At 36.8% G+C, this 21,456-nt stretch overlaps 1 protein-coding gene across 3 annotated transcripts in view; it reads left to right on the top strand.

Moving 5' to 3' along the window:
* Nucleotides 1-21,456, top strand: part of HCFC2 (host cell factor C2) — a 48,667-nt gene that overhangs the window by 18,739 nt on the left and 8,472 nt on the right. For 2 of the 3 annotated variants that reach the window (XM_060111954.1, XM_060111956.1), the window contains exons 8-14: nt 1,861-2,028; nt 2,564-2,616; nt 13,059-13,236; nt 16,602-16,805; nt 17,352-17,425; nt 19,342-19,479; nt 21,078-21,263. In XM_060111954.1, the coding sequence (XP_059967937.1) occupies nt 1,861-2,028; nt 2,564-2,616; nt 13,059-13,236; nt 16,602-16,805; nt 17,352-17,425; nt 19,342-19,479; nt 21,078-21,263 (1,001 nt within the window). Of the gene's footprint in view, nt 1-1,860; nt 2,029-2,563; nt 2,617-13,058; nt 13,237-16,601; nt 16,806-17,351; nt 17,426-18,607; nt 18,690-19,341; nt 19,480-21,077; nt 21,264-21,456 lie in introns of those variants that run through there. The other variant, XR_009533758.1, reaches the window with a different exon arrangement.

Raw genomic sequence — 21,456 nt, 5'->3', positions numbered from 1 at the left:
GTGCATAAGTGATAAACTTATTTTGAGATCTTGCATTGTTTGAAAATAAGTTCAGTCTTCCTTCCTAATGAATTGGCAGTTTGAGCAGAAATAGAATTCTATATTAGAAGTCATTATCCTTCAGAATTTTGAAAGCTGGGAAAAAATTTTTTTGAAAGTTGTTATATTATATTCAAACTTCAGGTGTTTTTGTTGAGAATCTAAACCACTTCTGATTTTTGGTCCTTTTAAATGTGACCTTTCCCCTGATAGCTTTTAGGACTTTTTCTTTGTCCCTACCGCTCTTAAATTTTATGATGATGTGTCTTGTTGTGTGTCTGTTTTTAATCCCTTGCGTTGAGTACTCAGTGGGCCCTTTCTGTCTGGAAACTCATGTTCTTCAGTTGTGGGAATTCTCAGTTTATTTCACTGATTTACACAACTTCTGTTTTCTCTATTTTTCTTCATGTAACTTGTGTTATGTGGGTGGTGTACCTCCTGGACTTGTCTTCTTATTCTCTGCTTTTGTTCAGGTATGGGTTGCCTTACTTTGAAAAACATAAACTGGATTGTGAATAGGATCGTGGAGGAATTTACATGGGAATAGTTGGAGGAACTAGGCTTAATTATCCTCTAAAACAGGGTCATTAGACTGCTTTGTAAAGACCCAGAGAGTAAATATTTTAAGCTTTGTGGGCCATAAGGTCTCTGTTATACCTACTCACCTCTACCATTGTAGCATAAAAGGAGTCATAGACAATACCTAAACAAAGGAGCATAGCTATATTTCAGTGAAACTTTATTTACAAAAATAGGCACAGACTGGATCTGGCCCATGAGCCATAGTTTGCTGACCCCTACTCTAAAAGATACAAAGAGATAGATATTAGACTTGTTCTCTAAAGATTAAATTATAGTGTAGAGATTTCAACTCACTAGAAAATTTCATTTTCTTATATAACTGTCCAGAGATGGAGTGTACTGCCTTGGGATTTGTGAGTTCCCTAATTTGACAGGTAAACAAAAAGAAGACAGGGATATTGTAGAAATAATCTTAGGTCCTTTTTTCCAGTTCTAATAGTCTATGATTGTTATTGTTTTAGAAATGTTGGTAATATTTTATGCCAAAATAATTACCTGTTTTGGTTGGTACAAGTTTTTTGGGGTTTTTTTGTTGTTTTTTTTTTTTGCGGTACGCGGGCCTCTCACTGTTGTGGCCTCTCCCATTGCGGAGCACAGGCTCCGGATGCGCAGGCTCAGCAGCCATGGCTCATGGGCCTAGCTGCTCCGAGGCATGTGGGATCTTCCCGGACCAGGACACAAACCTGTGTCTCCTGCATTGGCAGGCGGACTCTCAACCACTGCGCCACCAGGGAAGCCCTGGTTAGTACAGGTTTTGATAAGAAGGTATTAACTTCAAAGAAGTTACTTCAAAGAAGTTTTTCCAAAATATCATGTCCAAATCATTTTTGCTAATATTAGCAGTATTTCTGACATGTATGCTGTGGGCTCAAAATTGGGTCATAAAATTAAAAACTTACAAAGAAGGTAAAATAGCATAGCTGTAACTATAAAGTACTTGGTTTTTCCCCACACTTCTAGGATTAAATATTTTTTTTAATTTGATGACTCAGCTTGGAACTAAATTATTTTGTTTATAGATTTATTCATATAAGGAATTAGATAAATAAATAAAATCAGAACTCCAAATTATTTTCATTTGACCTACTATCGCTATGTTTATTTGAGTAACTTTTTCCTCTTAGTAAACAGATGAAATGTTCGTTGCTGATGTTTTCAGAACTCCAGGTCCACAAGCTATATAGGCAAACTATTGATACATTTGAAACTTTAATACATAATACCAATATTGTTCTTTAGAGAAACCACCAGCACCATCACAAGTACAACTGATCAAAGCCACTACCAACTCTTTTCATGTCAAATGGGATGAAGTGCCTACAGTTGAAGGCTATCTTTTGCAGTTGAATACAGACTTGCCGTACCAAGCTGTGTCATCAGATTCTTCAGCAACACCAAATATGCAAGGTAACATAATTTTCACACTTAAAGCGTGTATGCTCGTATGCTTCACGAAAAAAAGGTAGTGTAGAAAAGCCTGTGATTAGACCTGGTTTAAGAAATTTTATTCTATGATGTTTCCTGCCTGAAAAATATGTTTCGACTCTGAAACTTGACTGTATTACCATTATGATGTAGTAGAACACATAGACATGTAGGGTAGAATGTTTTTTCTGTAGTTCATTTTGATGTACTTTCTTAATCTGACATGCTACTTGACTTCAGGAGATGGTTTTAATTAGTTTTCATAAATATTTCAGCTCCTTTCAAAAGTATTTTTAACTAACAGCCACTTGGAAAGTAAAAGCAAATTTAATTTTACATGTTCTTCCAAAAAGGATTTCAGTCAACTATTAAGCAGACTATTAAGAAAGCAGGTAAACTTTGATAAATATGCTACTTTTTAAACCTTTAATATGTAACTTTTAAAAATATTTGATTGTAATGTATTTTCTTGAAGCTAATTTAGAGCATATCAGTCTGAACTTTCCCATTCCTACAGGAGTCAGGATGGACCCACACAGACAAGGCAGTAATAGCATCATTCCTAACAGTGTAAGTTGAAAAAATTTTAACAGTAAATGAATGTTTATGGTTACAGTCCCAATTTTTATTAATATTTTTAGCATATTACCCTAGGACAGGGGTTCTCAACCATGGCTGCACATCACAATCACCTCTGAGATTAAAAAACAAACAAATAAACACAGATTCCCATGCCTTTCCCCAGATCGAGTGAAGCAAAATCTTAAACTGATGCCCAGGTAACTGTTTTTAAGGAAAGCTCCGTATATCATTGTGACAGTAGCCTGAATTAAGAACCCCTGGCCAAGAGATCGAAGTCTCATTACACATAGTATCAGAGGCTAATACAAACACAGAAACACACACATACACTATATATATATATATAGTGTGTGTGTGTATATATACGTGTGTGTATGTATATACATATATATATGTTTGGGGTTTTTTAAATTAATTTAGGTGGTACTACAAGGTTTATAATGAAGAGCAATAGTTTCCTGCTTTGCTCCTACTTGCCCTTGATCCTGCCTCTAGAAACAACTACTTTCAAATATTTTAGCTCTCTTCTGGTATCTACCTTTGTGCTTTTAAATAAAATCCTTGTGCTGCCACTTCTTGACTTTCTAGTTTTAGGTCACTTGTCTTTAGTAATGGAAGATGAAGATCTTATGATCTCTTAAAATATTGCCATTTCCTCCCCTTCCTCTTCCCACATCCTTTAGTTGAATCATTATTTGATATTTACACTGTGATGATGACATATTCATAGGTGAGCCATGTAGTGTGCTGTGAGCATTGTTCCTTCTTCATGTAATTTTTTGTTTTCCTTGGCATTGTTAACTGCCTCACTTTTTCATTTGCTTGGTTTTCTTCTTGCCTATCATTAATTAATACTCAGATTCTCCAATAAAATAATAAAACTCCTCTCAAAATATTCAGACATATAAGGTAGTCTCTTTTTTCTTTCTTCACCACCCCCTGCCCCTGGAACCATTCCTCCCAGGGCCTCTGTCTTGATGCTCTAGTCTGTACTAATTCTTCTCTAAGTCTGCTACTCAGCTGTCAGATTAGAACTTCCATTTGTTTCATACTGGAAGTTTCTTTTACCTCGTTTCTGTGTTAGAGTCCATGTTTCTTGGTCTCATTTCCTTCTCTTTCTTGGTATTCTCCAGTAGTTTCCTGAGAAAGGGTTTATGAAAGGTAAACTTTTTGAGATCTTACGTATGTGAAAATGCCTTTTCTCTGTTCACATTTGATTGGTAGCTTGGCTGCGTTACAGAATTCTATATTGGAAATGTTTTCCTTAGAAATGGAAAGGCATTTTCCTACTGTCTTTTAGCATTCAGTGTTGCTGTTAAGAAGTCTGTTGCCACTCAGATTCCTGATCGTTTATATGTGACCTAATTTTTTTTGTTTTAATCCCCAGTTCTCTGAAATTTCAACAGTGATGTACCTTAGAGTGTGTGTCTTTGCTTCATTCACTGTGCTGTGCAGTCCGTGGGCCACGTCATTCTGGAAACTCATGGCTTTCATTACTGATTATTTCCTCCTTCCACATTCTCTTTCTCTTTTTTGGAAACTCCTGTTGATTGAATGATGGTCCTCCTGAACTAATCCTCTGATTTTACTTTTTATTTTCTATTTTCTATCTTTCCTCTGTCTGTTCTGCTTTCTGAAAAGTTTCTTCATTTATATTATAAATCTTCTATGCAATTTTAAAATATATTCAGCCACATATTTAATCTCTAAAAAGCTGCTCTTATTCTTTATTTCTTTTATGACATTTTATTTTTGCTTCATAAATGTAATATTTTCCCTTATCTCTTCAAGAATTATGCTTTTTTTAAAAAAATGGAGTTATATTCTGCTTTCAACATTATTTCTTTTTTTCAAGCTCCTTTTAAAAAAACTTGTTTTGGTCTTGGACTTCCATGATAGAGGCTGTTGTCAAATGTCTGGTGATGCTTGGCTATCCTTTCATGTTTAAGTGAGGCATTAAAAATGAGCTTGGAAGATGTCTTAGTCCATTTGGCCTGCTATAACGAAACACCATAGCCTAGGTGGCTTATAAACAATAGAAATTTACTTCCTGCATTTCTGGAGGCTGGAAGTCTGAGATCAGGGTGCCTGCATGGTAGAGTTCTGGTGAGGAACCTCTTTAGGGTTGCAGACTGCTGACTTCTCATTGTATCCTCACGTGGTGGAAGGGACAATGGATCTTTCTTGGGCCACTTTTTTTTTTTTAACATCTTTATTGGAGTATAATTGCTTTACATTGTTGTGTTAGTTGCTGCTATATAACAAAGTGAATCAGCTATACATATACATATATCCCCATATCCCCTCCCTCTTGTGTCTCCCTCCCACTGTCCCTATCCCACCCCCTCTAGGTGGTCACAAAGCACCGAGCTGATCTCCCTGTGCTATGTGGCTGCTTCCCACTAGCTATCTGTTTTACATTTGGTAGTGCATATATGTCAATTCCACTCTCTCACTTCTTCTCAGCTTACCCTTCCCCCTCCCCATGTCCTCAACTCCATTCTCTATGTCTGCGTCTTTATTCCAGTCCTGCACCTAGCTTCTTCAGAACCTTTTTTTTTTTTTAGATTCCATATATATGTATTAGCATACAATATTTGTCTTTCTCTTTCTGACTTACTTCACTCTGTATGACACACTCTAGCTCCATCCACCTCACTACAAATAACTCAATTTTGTTTCTTTTCATGGCTGAGTAATATCCCACTGTATATATGTGCCACATCTTCTTTATCCATTCATCTGTTGATGGACACTTAGGTTGCTTCTGTGTCCTGACTATTGTAAATAGTGCTGCAATGAACATGTTGGTCCATGAGTGTTTTGTTGTTTTTTTTCTGCGGTACGCGGGCCTCTCACTGTTGTGGCCTCTCCCGCTGTGGAGCACAGGCTCCGGACACACAGGCCCAGCGGCCATGGCTCATGGGCCCAGCCACTCCGCAGCATGTGGGATCCTCCCGGACCGGGGAACGAACCCACGCCCTCTGCATCAGCAGGCGGACTCCCAACCACTGCGCCACTAGGGAAGCCCCCCATGACTGTTTTTGAATTATAGTTTTCTCAGGGTATATGCCCAGTAGTGGGATTGCTGGGTTGTATGGTAGTTCTATTTTTAGTTTTTTAAGGCCTCCATATTGTTCTCCGTAGTGGCTGTATCAATTTATATTACCACCAACAGTGCAAGAGGGTTCCCTTTTCTCCACACCCTCTCTAGCATTTATTGTTTGTAGATTTTTTGATGATGGCCATTCTGACCAGTGTGAGGTGATATTTCATTGTAGTTTTGATTTTCATTTCTCTAATGATTAGTGATGTTGAGCATCCTTTCATGTGTTTGTTGGTAGTCTGTATATCTTCTTTGGAGAAATGTCTATTTAGGTCTTCTGCCCATTTTTGGATTGGGTTGGTTTTTTTTTTTTTTTGATATTGAGCTACATGAGCTGCTTGTATATCTTGGAGATTAATCTTTTGTCAGTTGCTTAGTTGGCAAATATTTTCTCCCATTCTGAGGGTTGTCTTTTCGTCTTGTTTATGGTTTCCTTTGCTGTGCAAAAGCTTTTAAGTTTCATTAGGTCCCATTTGTTTATTTTTGTTTTTGTTTCCATTTCTCTAGGAGGTGGGTCAAAAAGGATCTTGCTGTGATTTATGTCAAAGAGTGTTCTTCCTATGTTTTCCTCTAAGAGTTTTATAGTGTCCGGTCTTACATTTAGGACTCGAATCCATTTTGAGTTTATTTTTGTGTATGGTGTTAGGGAGTGTTCTAATTTCATTCTTTTACATGTAGCTGTCCAGTTTTCCCAGCAGCACTTATTGAAGAGGCTGTCTTTTCTCCATTGTATATTCTTGCCTTCTTTATCAAAGATAAGGTGACCATATGTGCATGGGTTTATCTCTGGGCTTTCTATCCTGTTCCATTGATCTATATATCTGTTTTTGTGCCAGTACCATACTGTCTTGATTACTGTAGCTTTGTAGTGTAGTCTGAAGTCAGGGAGCCTGATTCCTCCAGCTGTTTTTCTTTCTCAAGATTGCTTTGGCTATTCAGAGTTTTTTGTGTTTCCATACAAATTATGAAATTTTTGGTTCTAGTTCTGTGAAAAATGCCATTGGTAGTTTGATAGGGATTGCATTGAATCTGTAGATTGCTTTGGGTAGTATAGTCATTTTCACAGTGTTGTTTCTTCCAACCAAGAACATGGTATATCTTTGCACCTGTTTGTATCATCTTTGATTTCTTTCATCAGTGTCTTATAGTTTTCTGCATAAAGGTCTTTTGTCTCTTTAGGTAGGTTTATTCCTAGGTATTTTATTCTTTTTGTTGCAATGGTAAATGGGAGTGTTTCCTTAATTTCACTTTAAGATTTTTCCTCATTAGTGTATAGGAATGCAAGAGATTTCTGTGCATTAATTTTGTATCCTGCTACTTTACCAAATTCACTGATTAGCTCTAGTAGTTTTCTGGTAGCATCTTTAGGATTCTCCATGTATAGTATCATGTCATCTGCAAACAGTGACAGTTTTACTTCTTCTTTTCCGATTTGGATTCCTTTTATTCCTTTTTCTTCTCTGATTGCTGTGGCTAAAACTTCCAAAACTATATTGAATAATAGTGGTGAGAGTGGACAACCTTGTCTTCTTCCTGATCTCAGTGGAAATGGTTTCAGTTTTTCACCATTGAGGATGATGTTGGCTGTGCATTTGTCATATATGGCCTTTATTATGTTGAGGTAGGTTCCCCTCTGTGCTTACTTCCCGGAGAGTTTTTATCATAAATGGGTGTTGAATTTTATTGAAAGCTTTTTCTGCATCATCTGAGATTATCATGTGGTTTTTATCCTTCAGTTTCTTAGTATGGTGTAACACATTGACTGATTTGTGTATATCGAAGAATCCTTGCATTCCTGGGATAAACCCCACTTGATCATGGTGTATGATCCTTTTAATGTGCTGCTGGATTCCGTTTGCTAGTATTTTGTTGAGGAGTTTTACATCTATGTTCATCAGTGATATTGGCCTGTAGTTTTCTTATTTTGTAACATCTTTGTCTGGCTTTGGTATCAGCGTGGTGGTGACCTCGTAGAATGAGTTTGGGAGTGTCCCTCCCTCTGCTGTATTTTGGAAGAGTTTGAGAAGGGTAGGTGTTAGCTCTTCTCTAAATGTTTGATAGAATTCACCTGTGAATCCATCTGGTCCTGGGTTTTTGTTTGTTGGAAGGTTTTTTGTTTTTTTTTTTTTGTGGTACGCGGGCCTCTTACTGTTGTGGCCTCTCCCGTTGCGGAGCACAGGCTCCGGATGCGCAGACTCAGCGGCCACGGCTCACGGGCCTAGCCACTCTGCGGTATGTGGGATCTTCCCGGACCGGGGCACGAACCCGTGTCCGCTGCATTGGCAGGCGGACTCTCAACCACTGCGCCACCAGGGAAGCCCTGTTGGAAGGTTTTTAATCACAGTTTCAATTTCAGTGCTTGTGATTGGTCTGTTTATATTTTCTATTTCTTCCTGGTTCAGTCTCGGAAGGTTGTGCTTTTCTAAGAATTTGTCCATTTCTTCCAGGTTGTCCATTTTATTCACATATAGTTGCTTGTAGTAATCTCTCATGATCCTTTGTATTTCTGCAGTGTCAGTTGTTACTTCTCCTTTTTCATTTCTAATTCTGTTGATTTGAGTCTTCTCCCTCTTTTTCTTGATGAGTCTGGCTAGGGGTTTATCAATTTTTTTTTTTTGGCGGTACGCGGGCCTCTCACTGTTGTGGCCTCTCCCGTTGCAGAGCACAGGCTCTGGACGCGCAGGCTCAGCGGCCATGGCTCACGGGCCCAGCCACTCCGTGGCATGTGGGACCTTTCCAGACCGGGGCACAAACCTGTGTCCCCTGCATTGGCAGACGGACTCTCAACCACTGCGCCACCAGGGAAGCCCTATCACTTTTTTTTATCTTCTCAAAGAGCCAGCTTTTAGTTTTATTGATCTTTGCTATCATTTCCTTTATTTCTTTTTCATTTGTTTCTGGTCTGATCTTTATGATTTCTTTCTTTCTGCTAACTTTGGGGTTTTTTTGTTCTTCTTTCTCTAATTGCTCTAGGTGTAAGGTTACATTGTTTATTTGAGATTTTTCCTGTTTCTTGAAGTAGGATTGTATTGCTGTATACTTCCCTCTTAGAACTGCTTTTGCTGCATCCCATAGGTTTTGGGTCGTCGTGTTTTCATTGTCATTTGTTTCTAGGTATTTTTTAATTTCCTCTTTGATTTCTTCAGTGATCTCTCAGTTATTTAGTAGCGTATTGTGTAGCCTCCATGTGTTTGTATTTTTTACAGTTTTTTTTCCCATAATTGATATCTAGTCTCATAGCGTTGTGGTCAGAAAAGATACTTGATATGATTTCAGTTTTCTTAAATTTACCAGGGCTTGATTTGTGACCCAAGATATGATCTATCCTGGAGAATGTTCCATGAGTACTTGAGAAGAAAATTTATTCTGTTGTTTCTGGATGGAATGTACTATAAATATCAATTAAGTCCATCTTATTAAATGTATCATTTAAAGCTTGTGTTTCCTTATTTATTTTCATTTTGGTTGATCTGTCCATTGGTGAAAGTGGGGTGTTAAAGTCCCCTACTATTATTGTGTTACTGTTGATTTCCCCTTTTATGGCTGTTAGCATTTGCCTTATGTATTGAGGTGCTCCTATGTTGGGTGCATAAATGTTTACGATTATTATATATTCTTCTTGGATTGATCCGTTGCTCATTATGTAGTGTCCTTCTTTGTCTCTTGTAATAGTCTTTATTTTAAAGTATTTTATCTGTTATGAGTATTGGTACTCCAGCTTTCTTTTGATTTCCATTTGCATGGAATATCTTTTTTCCATCCCCTCACTTTCAGTCTGTATGTGTCCCTAGGTCTAAAGTGGGTCTATTGTAGACAGCGTATATATGGGTCTTGTTTTTTTATCCATTCAGCGAGCCTGTGTCTTTTGGTTGGAGCATTTAATCCATTTACATTTAAGGTAATTATCGATGTGTATGTTCCTATTCCCATTTTCTTAATTGTTTTGGGTTTGTTATTGTAGGTCTTTTCCTTCTCTTGTGTGTCCTGCCTAGAGAAGTTCCTTTAGCATTTGCTGTAAAGCTGGTTTGCTGGTGCTGAATTCTTTTGGCTTTTGCTTGTTTGTAAAGGTTTTATTTCTCTGTCGAATCTGAATGAGATCCTTGCTGGGTAGAGTAATCTTGGTTGTAGGTTTTTCCCTTTCATCACTTGAAATATGTCCTGCCACTCCCTTCTGGCTTGCAGAGTTTCTGCTGAAAGATCAGCTGTTAACCTTATGGGGATTCCCTTGTATGTTATTTGTTGTTTTTCCCTTGCTGCTTTTAATATTTTTTCTTTGTATTTAATTTTTGATAGTTTGATTAATATGTGTCTTGGCGTGTTTCTCCTTGGATTTATCCTGTATGGGACTCTCTGCACTTCTTGGACTTGATTATTTCCTTTCCCATATTAGGGAAGTTTTCAACTATAATCCCTTCAAATATTTTCTCAATCCCTTTCTTTTTCTCTTCTTCTTCTGGGATCCCTATAATTCGAATGTTGGTGCACTTAATGTTGTCCCAGAGGTCTCTGAGAGTGTCCTCAATTCTTTTCATTCTTTTTTCTTTATTCTGCTCTATGGTAGTTATTTCCACTATTTTATCTTCCAGGTCACTAATCCGTTCTTCTGCCTCAGTTATTCTGCTATTGATTCCTTCTAGGGAATTTGTAATTTCATTTATTTTGTTGTTCATCATTGTTTGTTTACTCTTCAGTTCTTCTAGGTCCTTGTTAAACGTTTCTTGTATTTTCTTCTTTCTCCATTCTGTTTCCAAGATTTTGGATCATCTTTATTATCATTACTCTGAATTCTTTTTCAGGTAGACAGCCTATTTCCTCTTCACTTGTTTGGTCTGGTGGGTTTTTACCTTGCTCCTTCATTTGCTGCATATTTCTCTGTCTTCTCATTTTGCTTAACTTACTATGTTTGGGTTCTCCTTTTCGCAGGCTGCAGATTTGTAGTTCCCATGTTTTTGGTGTCTGCCCCCAGTGGGTGAGGTTGATTCAGTGGGTTGTGTAGGCTTCCTGGTGGAGGGGACCTGGTGCCTGTGTTCTGGTGTGTGAGGCTCGATCTTGTCTTTCTGGTGGGTAGGACCACATCCAGTGGTGTGTTTTGGGGTGTCTGTGAAGTTAGTATATTAGGCAGCCTCTCTGCTAATGGGTGGGGTTGCTAGTTGTTTGGCATGGGGTGTCCACCACTGGAGCTTGCTGGTCATTGAGGGGAGCTGGGTCTTAGCGTTGAGACGGAGATCTCTGCGAGATCTCTCGCTGATTGATATTACATGGGGTCAGGAGGTCTCTGGTGGTCCAGTGTCCTGAACTCGTCTCTCCCACCTCCAAGGCTCAGGCCTGACACCCAGCTGGAGCGCCAAGACCCTGTCAGCCACACAGTATTGGCGTTTACCATCAGGAAAAGGGGGTGCTCATGCACTGCTGATCCACTTGTGAATTTTTCAAGTTTTTGGGAAAACAGTCTAGCACAATCTGTTTTAAAAATAACGAACAAAACTCTTCGGCCACTTTTATAAGGCACTAATCACAGCCCAAAGCTACTTCCTAGTACCATCACCTTGGGGGTTAGGTTTCAACATATAAATTTGTGGGGGACACAGACCTTCAGACCATAGCAGCTCTGTGCCTGTGGGCGTGCTTGATTAGTAGACCTTAATGAGGGTTTTTGAGTGAGGATCCACAAATATCAGTATCTTATCTTGTGGACCAGTGGGTTTCCCCTGAGACTTCTCCAACCTCTTGCTTAAGGGCTCTAAGCCTGGCTCTCAGTATTCTGGGAGCTTAATGTAGAGAGGGCAGTGTCTCTCTGTTCAGTATGCAGACTTTCACTTAATCCCCATTTTCAGTATCGGTGCCCCTCCTCCATCCTCACCAGAGAGACTCTGTACCACGGTCCAGAGACTCCCATTTTAATCTTTCTACCTATCTCCCTTCTTCAGTTCGAATGGAGGTGAGGAATCTGTCTGCCTTTGTATGCTGGAAGAGCAGAGCTGGGGCTGCAGACACTTTTTATATAGTCTTCCATATGATGGTCCTCTGGTGTTCTGCACTCTGCACTTCAGCCTCCAAAGAACCTGATGCCCCCAATTTCCAAGCCTTTCTGGGCTCTTCAGCAAAAACGGTTCACCTCTCAGTGACTTTCCACCTACAGGCTCTTAGCTTTAGCTTTTTCTGCTTTATAAAGGCATTCCTTATTTCTTGCACTTCGCTTTACTGTGCTTCCCAGATAGTATAACATGGAGACTTGGTAGTGAAATAAACTTAGGGTCAAATTCTAGCTCTGCTACTTGCTGGCTCCCTGGGTGTGTTATTTAAGATCTCTGAGTCTCATTTTTTTCCGTCTGTAAGCCAGGGGTGATATTATCCAATTTATAGAATTCTTATGAAGATTAAATGAGATACAGACATTATAACTATGTAGCACAAGGCCTATCACATAGTATAATGCTCCTTAATGGCTGTGGCTGTCATCATCATCATTTATTAACGGTAGCACAATCACCATCAATTAGAAGGGAAGTAGAGGGCATATTATGGACAAGTATCCTTAGAGCTATGAGAAATTATAATTGATAATGTAGTTATAATTGACATTAAAGCTGGAGACAGAAAAGTAACAAAAAACATGTAACGAAAAAGAGGCAACGATATTGGGGTATTTGAATGAAGCCAGATCACTTTTATGGTTCAGTAGACCTATAATTATTGCTATATAATAACTGATGTTCACATTGATGATTTGAATTATCAGAAGGTTTAAATGTGTTTGTTATAGTGTCTTTAAGAAGACAAACAGAAATGTAATTAGGAAGATTCCTATCTAGACTGTTTAATGGTGAAGAATATTGATATGTATGTATTAATTCTTGAAGTCTATATGGAAAACTCAGTCATATAGAATAATTCGTATGCTTGAAGGTTTCATATAACTGAGATTTTTCTCTTAGGAGTCGTAAAATCTTTAGTGTACATGTCTGATCTTGTTAAGAAAATTTGAATGTTAACTTCAGTATCTTGGGTGTTGTCACCTACGTTACATATGTATTTACTTGAATACTAACTACCACTTGTAAAAATGTAGATTTTTTTTCCCCCTTTTCCCTTCAGAACTGGTCTTTTGAGAATGAATATTAAATGAAAAGAAATTGTTTTCTTAAACTATTATAAAATTTAAAGAATAATCCTGTACAAATTAAGAATATTATTTAAACTGTTTTGTATTTTGGAAAATTTATTTTCAAAACATTTAAGTTGTAAATTATTTTGCTTGTTTTTTACATGTATTTCTATTTAATTGAACATTACTTGCTACAATAAATTATTTTATTTCTTGTAGATCAGTGATACAATGAACAGTGCAAAATCTGAACATCCAGCTATGAAAGGAACTTCACTGAAAAACAAACCAGAACTCAAAGCATCAACTGATTCTAATGCCACTTTACATTCATCTTTGGCAACTAACGCTTCTCATCATAACAGTTGTGTGGTGGATATGCTAAGGAAAAATGAAGGTATAAAGATGGCATTCTAAATCTTAAGCTTTTTATAATAATGGTAGAAAATTTTAGAGTCTTTGAAAAAGTAAATGTTATATGGTTTGGATCCATTTTCAAAATATAATATAGGGGCCTCCCTGGTGGCGCAAGTGGTTGAGAGTCCGCCTGCCGATGCAGGGGATACGGGTTCGTGCCCCGGTCTGGGAGGATCCCATATGCCGCGGAGCGGCTGGGCCCGTGAGCCATGGCCGCTGAGCCTGCGCGTCCGGAGCCTGTGCTCCGCAGCGGGGGAGGCCACAACAGTGAGAGGCCCACATACCGCAAAAATAAATAAATAAATAAATAAATAAAAAACTATATATAATATATACCTACCATATTGACCCTAATTAGAATGATGTCAAGATACCGAGCAAGAACTTACCTGAATAGTGAAGATTAGTTGTTAACTACAGAATTTAAATGAGGTGAGCTCTTGTGTTCCATTTGAGATTGGCCAGTGTGTTCAGTATCACTGTTCCATTACCCTGTTGTCCTAGCACTTATAACTATCTGAAGTAGTTTATTTTGGGCCAGGATTTTGTCTATCTTGTTCACATAAAGTTCCCCAGCACCCAGATTCATGCCTGGTAAATAGTAATCACTTAATAAGTAAATATTTGTTTACCAAGTAACTGGATTATCCTCAGAAAGGTAGTTCATTTATGAAACTGTTGATTAGCCTGTTGAATTCATGGTACAGCTTGTAATTTGGTGATCCTTATATTTTAAAGTATTTAATTTGAATATTCTGATACCATTCAAGATATATTAAGTGTTGCCTCTGATTTCATTGTCTAAAATTACTTTATAAATCTCATTCTGATATATCCCTGACATAGGAATATGTGGTTTTATTTTTAATTTGAAAAAATTAGGACCGTAAAATATTCAAGGAAAATAATTTCCTATAGTTTTTCTAATTTTATTATTTGTGGAAGAGGAGAGCACTTTTGTTTTGTTGATTTTCTGATATAAGGGAATCATTTGGGCAAAATTATAAAAGCTTCGTCTTGGACGTCAGTTTAAATTTCTTTTTTATAGTGATTTTCTATGTCTATCATATAAAGAAGTTTATACTCTTGAAAACAAAGATGAGCTTTGAGATTTGAGAATCTTAATGTACTCTGAATCCTACTTGTAAGGCAGTTTGGATAAAATTAATATTAGTCAAATGGAGAAACAAGAGTGGTTGTACAATGACAGTATCTGGCACATAGTAGATATTCAAATGTGTGAATGAATGGTTACCCAATTTCAGGTTAACAAGAGGAGATTGTGCTTTTTCTCTGTAGGTTGGAGTAGCTGATATGTTTCTTTTTTTTTTTTTGTATGTTTCAAAAGTGAAAGTGACATGATTAGTTGTGTTTTTTTAATTAATTTTTAAAATTTATTTATTTTTGACTGCGTTGGGTCTTCGTTGCTGCACGTGGGCATTCTCTAGTTGCAGCGAGCAGGGGCTACTCTTCATTGCAGTGCACGGGCTTCTCATTGTGGTGGCTTCTCTTGTTGCAGGCATGGGCTCTAGGTGCACAGGCTCCAGTAGTTGTGACATGCAGGCTCAGTAGTTGTGGCTTGCGGGCTCTAGAGCACAGGCTCAGTATCAGTAGTTGTGGCGCATAGGCTTAGTTGCTCCACGGCATGTGGAATCTCCCCAGACCAGGGCTCGAACCCGTGTCCCCTGCATTGGCAGGCGGTTTCTAAACCACTGCACCACCAGGGAAGCCCCGCGATTAGTTTTTGTTTTTTATTTTGGAAAGGACATTCTAGCCTCACCATCAGGAAGAGTTATAATAGGAAATGGTTGGGAGACTCGTTAGGAGGTTCTTTTAGGACTCCAAGAGATGCATAGAGACCAAAGCAGTGGGTGGGCTGGAGAGGAGAGAATATATCAGTTCAGAGACCTTTAGAAAGCAGCACCTATTAGACTTGGAAACTGGTTAGATATGAGAAATAAAAATGAGTTGAACATGACTCCCAGTTTTCTGGGTTGGACATTCAGTTGTTGATGATACTCTTCATCAAGATAGGAAATACAGGAGCAAGAACAGATTTGGGGATAAGATAGGTTCAACCTTGAACTTAACTGTTTTTGAGGCACTTGAGGAACATATTGGTAAAGATTTCTAATAGGCAGTTGGATACTTAGGTCTGGAGTCTATGAGGCAGTTCTTTGCTGGAAGTATAAATTTAGAAATTAAGAGTATCTAAAATGTGAGCTCCACAAGAGCAGGGACGTTGTCTGACTTGTTTACTACTGGATTCTCAGGACCTGGCACTGCACCTGGGACATGTATTTGAGAGATATATAATTCGTGAATGGTAGCTAAAACAACAGGAAAATATGCAAGGGGAGAAAAGAAAAGGCTTAGAAACACCTGCATTTAAAGAGTCATTTGAAGAAGAAAAGCCAGCTAAAGAGATTGAAAAGGCATTCCAAGAAGGTTAGGAAAAAAGATTGGTATCATATTTTTTACCTGTATAGTGGGCTTCACTGTTTATGACTATGCATTTATGATGTATGCATGAGTGAATACAAGTCATAGACAGAAACAGTTTCAAAAAAGAGTATGTGGTCAGGATTGTTTACATTGCAGAGAAGTCAAGTAAATGAAAATAGATAATTATCCCTTAGAAATAAGTATCCCTTGACATTTTTCGGAGCCATTTCGTTAGAGTTGTGTGCTGGATCAAATTTGGGGAGGTCAAGGAAGTAGAGACTGCTCTAAAGGAAATTAGCGAGGGGAGAAGGTAACTGGAGAATACTTGTTTATAATGTTTATAGACTGAGGGCCAAAACTACTGAAGAAGAATTTGAAAACCCCAAAAAGAAAGGATTGATTGATAAAAGAGGGTCCCAAAATATGCAGAAGGAATGGGATCAAGAGCACAAGAGAATAGATTAAACTTCCTTAGGAGAGAAGTCATCATCTGAAATGGAAGAAAGGACAGAGGGGCTGGGCACAATCATAAATACATTTCTAGTTTAGGACAAGAGAAGGCAGAAAATTGGTGGCATTCATGCCTGATCACCTCTTTTTCTTTTCCTAAAATAGGAGGAAAGGCCATTTGATCTATGACTGAGTAGAGTTCAAGAACAGTGATTCAGTGTTTAGAATGGAAGAAGGAGCTGAGAAGTTGGAAATCTGTTATGGATATAATGCATTTTATTTTTCTAGATATTTTATGCCTAATGGTTAAGTCATGTGACTGACTTTCGTGGTACTCACGTTTATGATTTTAAAATTGAAAATGCCAAGAATTGGGTGGCAAGAACTACAAGATACAGCAGTTATTTGCAGGTGTTATGTTAATAATTAATCCTTTCCCTTTAATTTTAGGTCCTCACACTTCAGCAAATATAGGTGTTCTAAGTAGTTGCCTGGACTTAAGAACAGTAATCCCTGAAACTTCTGTATCCAGTACTGTTTCCAACGCACAAACTATGGTAACCCAGCAGACCATTAAAACTGAATCATCCAGTACAAATGGGGCAGTTGTTAAAGATGAAACTTCACTAACAACATTCAGTACCAAATCTGAAGGTTTGAAATGTGTTTCACATACTGTATTTTGAACCATTTTTGTATATAAATTCATCAAACGTATTTGTTTTAGATGGGAATTGCATTTCATCTTGGATTGAATCAAATATAAAAGGATAAGGCATTTCAGTTAAAATCATTATATTCTCTGCTACCTTACATAAAATAGTTAAATTAGCACACACTGTAATACAATCAGAATATATCTTTCCTACCATGAACTTATTCTGCAAATTTTTTTTTTCCTTAGAAAAGATTAGTTCTAGGCTATGGAGTAACAATTCTCCCAGCTTAATTGATTTCTGATTTTGTAAATTCTCATTTTATTCTTTTGCAATAGGAATTGTGTTTCATGTTTGGTGAACATTCTCTGAAGTTCCAACTAGTCATCAAATCCTTGAAAAATGAACTTTGTGAATTAGTTCAAGTTAGAGGGTCCATATTTCCAATTATTGTGATTTTTTGTATATTTATAAATTATATTTTAATATATCTGTTTGATAAGTGATTATGTAAGTCTTATCTGATGAATTGTTTAATTTTTAGTTGATGAAACATGTGCATTACCTGCAACTAAGATCAGCCGTGTAGAGGCACATGCTGCAGTGATGCCATTTTCTGTAAGTATATTACCTGGAGATGATATATGTTTACAGACGGTTAAATATGCTTTAAATGCTGAGCACCTTCAACATAAATTCAGGAAAAGACTCGGGTATCCTCTAGTAGCTGTTTGACATAGATTGAAAAATGAAGGGTTAAAGAGCAAACTGTTCACAGTATAATGTTAAGTGGAAAACTGTGGACAAAAAATAATATATATACTGCATTCCCAATTTTATTAAAAACACACACAGTGCGTACATTCACACTCTCACGTGAGTCCTCACACGTCTGCGCTACGATGCTAGATGACTTTCCTCAGGTTGTGGGGCCAGAGATAATTTTCACTTTCTTCTTTATGCTTTCAGGATTTTTCTGTAATAAAATGTTACTTTCATAATCAGAAATGTGTGTGTATACATACGTATGTGTATATATTGAAATTACATTAATGGTTTAAAGAGTAAAAGGACGTGTCATAAAATATAAAACTTGAATGGCTTTATTGCTAGCTACTTAATAGGAGAACAACAGAATATTGCAATACTGAGTCAGGCATACCTATAGGGTATCCCAACAATCTCTGACATTGGGTTTTTTGGTGGAAGGCCAGAATTAGTCTGCCTGGTACCAAATTTAAATGCTAGGAATGTGCCTCACAAATAGTATACTAAGATTGTTTCACTTAGATGAATACATGTGTTTGTGTATACCTTTAAATTTATTTTTAAATTCTCAGTCATTTTAACTTTATTGCTATGAGCACGAGTTTTTATTCGACCTAAAATTTACCTTTTAGAATCTTCAAGATTAGTCTATAGTTGTAGTTTTCTTTCAGTCATGATTTCATGGCTTTTGATTCTGTATTTACCTTCATCAGCTTTCACCTTTCCAGAATGTTAAGTCCCAGTGTTCTTAGACTCTTCTCAGAGAAGAATTATTAAAATGAATTTTTATCTCTTAAATCTGTTTTGCAATGCATCAGCCAGAGTGGTATCTGTTATTTCAGTTGGAGCCAGTTGTTTTATAAAAGTTGTTGAAGAGAGTTTTTACAACTTTAAAATGAAAACAAGTTTAAAGCTATTCCTTTTCTAAAAACCTTAAAGACTCTTCTAGCTAGCTCACTTTGTCATGTGTGATAGCCTAAGTAACAAGTAATGTGAATTATAAGCATGTACCTCTGCTGTTATATATTCAAGACAGAAATAAATAACTGAAGTGCACATTTGTTTTGAGCTTCTGGAAACAGTGTCTCATTTATAAAGAAGATGGCTTAAAAAGGTTAGTTCCAGGGTTAAGTATACTTCACTTATCACTAAAAGTAGCTTAAGGTAGAGGAAGTTTATTAGTCTTAAAGCAAGGTAAAAATGTAAAACTGTTTAATCTGTTCCTCTTTAGTATATAATAAATTATATTCAAATTGCATTTTAGTTTTGAACATTTTTTCTCCTTTTAGGTTTGGAGAATCACAGGTATTTCAAGTGCAAAGATCACTGAATTTCTGCTAGTTGTTTTTGAATCTAGAAATAAGCCAGCTTGGAATGAATTTTTCCTCATTTGCTCCTTTTGGAGCAAGTTGTAGTGTCACATTAAAGGGATTATTACATTTTCTGAGAGAGTCTCTGAAATGACAATGTTCTATAAAACAGCTGGCATTTTAACGTATCACTGATTGGAAAGCATGCTAACTCCAGCTAGGTTGATAGCACAGAGCTACTCACTTGGAGAATGCCTGTCACTCCCTATGTTTGAATTGGCAACCCTGTTTCACTGTCAGTTGACCTAATCTGTTAAGAGTTTATTTACTTATGAGCTATTAATTGTGGTGTTTACCCATATACCTACTTGTAGATCACTGCATGGATTATTAAATCTTGAAATTTCTTGTATGTTCAGTAAGAGTCTTCATAAATTTTTCTTTCTCTGAAATTAGAAAGAGACTCCTTCAAATCCAGTGGCCACAATGAAAGCAGGAGAACGACAGTGGTGTGATGTAGGAATTTTTAAAAATAATACAGCTTTGGTGAGCCAGTTTTATTTGCTGCCAAAAGGGAAGCAAAGCATCTCAAAGGTAGCTATTGACATACTTTCTACACTGTTAGTTATAAGCCTCAAGAATGAGATTTTAAAAAATAATCCTGATTCAGGACATTCGAATGAGTGAAATTGGGATCTGTTTACAATCTATAATTGTGAGTTCTATATAGTTATCTTGTATTCTTTTTTAAGACTCTTTTTATAGAATATATCACAAGCAGGTTATTTTAAAAAATCTCATACAATCACTGGGCTGGATTTTGAGTCATAAATGATATGGTCTGGCCAGTACAGATAAAGATTTTTTGAAATATCTCTAATTTTGTTACCTGGTGTGTTTAAAGAATGTTTAAAGAACATTTTTTTACTTAGAACTTTTGTTATTCCTAATTTCACAGTTTAAAAAATTTAAAAACCCCTACGCTATTGAATACAATCTAATTTTCCCTTAATTCTGAAGTCCCTTAAAGAGGACCTCATATATATAGATGAGACATTAACCCTCAAAGAATTACGAAATAGATAACAGCTCCAAAGCATATTGAACTAATTTTTTTCTGGAATGGGGAATTTCAGAGAGGGAATTGCCAAAGAAATACATATTCAGTTTGAATCTCCCAAAGATCTTACTAATGGGGAATATATCATTTATCATTATATTTTAGTTTCTCTAATATTACTTCTGGTGTCTCATTTTTACATATTGAATTCTTCCAATTCTTGACAAAAATAGATATCCTAGTTAATAATTTGTTGGTATTATGCCTAACAAAATTTCTGGCTGTAGTTTGATTTCATATACATGGAAATATCCTTATCTAAGGGCCTAGTAGCTATCTGTTTTTCCCCAAAAAAAGAAAAGAACATAAAATTTAGAGCCAGTAAACTTGAATTTGAGTCATTAGTTCCAGCACTTGACAGTGTGACATTGGACAAGTCGCTTGTTTAACCTTGCTGAGACTCAGTTTCCTCATCTGTGAAATGGAGATGACCTAACTCCCTTAAAAAAATGGGATGGTACATTGGCACTACCTGTCTCACAGTGGTGTAGTGAGAGTTAGGGAGAATATGTAAAAATTGTTTGAAAGTTGTAGATGTTATGATCTTCTTACACAGAGTATGCAGTCCAATTATTTAATTTAACATTTTTTCAGCATCTGCTGAATATTAATTATTAAAACGCTCTGTACTACGTGCTAGTCATTCATTTTCTATCAAGTTTGCTTGCCTATGTCCAAAGAGTATTGTTCCTGGCTAGACTGTTTGACAGTAAATTTTCTGAGGTTTCTATTCCACGTTAAGTTTACATGGAGATAGTTGTTACCTTGTTTATAGTGGTCAGTTTTTTTCTATCTCCATACTCTTCATGTGCAGAATACCCTTATATTTCTTTTTATAGCCAGTGATTCTCAACTGGAAAGGCACTTTTCCTCTGGATGAGAATCACCAATTTATGGGCTTAGTTACTTTTGTTTTGGGCGGCGGGGGGGGTTCATTCCATGTATGAAAGAGGAAAATAAATAATGTGAACTACAACCCTAAAACATAATTCATTCTTTAAAAGTTTTGTTATTTAATGAAAAAATAATTAATTGCATCTTTTCTTTGACTTTTGCATATATTACATTTTAGATAGGAAATGCAGATGTACCTGACTACAGTGTACTTAAGAAACAAGATCTTGTTCCAGGCACAGGATACAGATTCAGGGTTGCTGCCATCAATGGTTGTGGAATAGGCCCTTTCAGCAAAATCAGTGAATTTAAAACTTGTATTCCCGGTTTTCCTGGAGCTCCTTCTGCAGTCAGAATTTCAAAGGTGAGACATCAGGTCAAGACTTAATGATTTAAATTACTGAAACTTTGTACATGAAGTAAAACTATCAGTTTAGAGATTCTTGTTAGTGTCTGATGAAATGAGAGGTATCTAAAAGGGGTGGATTAAAATTTTTTAAAATATTTTTCTCTAATCATTCATGATATTTTTAAGGACCAAAATTTCAAGCAGAATT

This window comes from Mesoplodon densirostris, chromosome 11, assembly GCF_025265405.1.
Source record: "Mesoplodon densirostris isolate mMesDen1 chromosome 11, mMesDen1 primary haplotype, whole genome shotgun sequence".
NCBI lineage: Eukaryota > Metazoa > Chordata > Mammalia > Artiodactyla > Ziphiidae > Mesoplodon > Mesoplodon densirostris.
The sequence above is the reverse complement of the archived record's forward strand: the minus strand, read 5'-3'. Positions and strand labels throughout refer to the sequence as shown.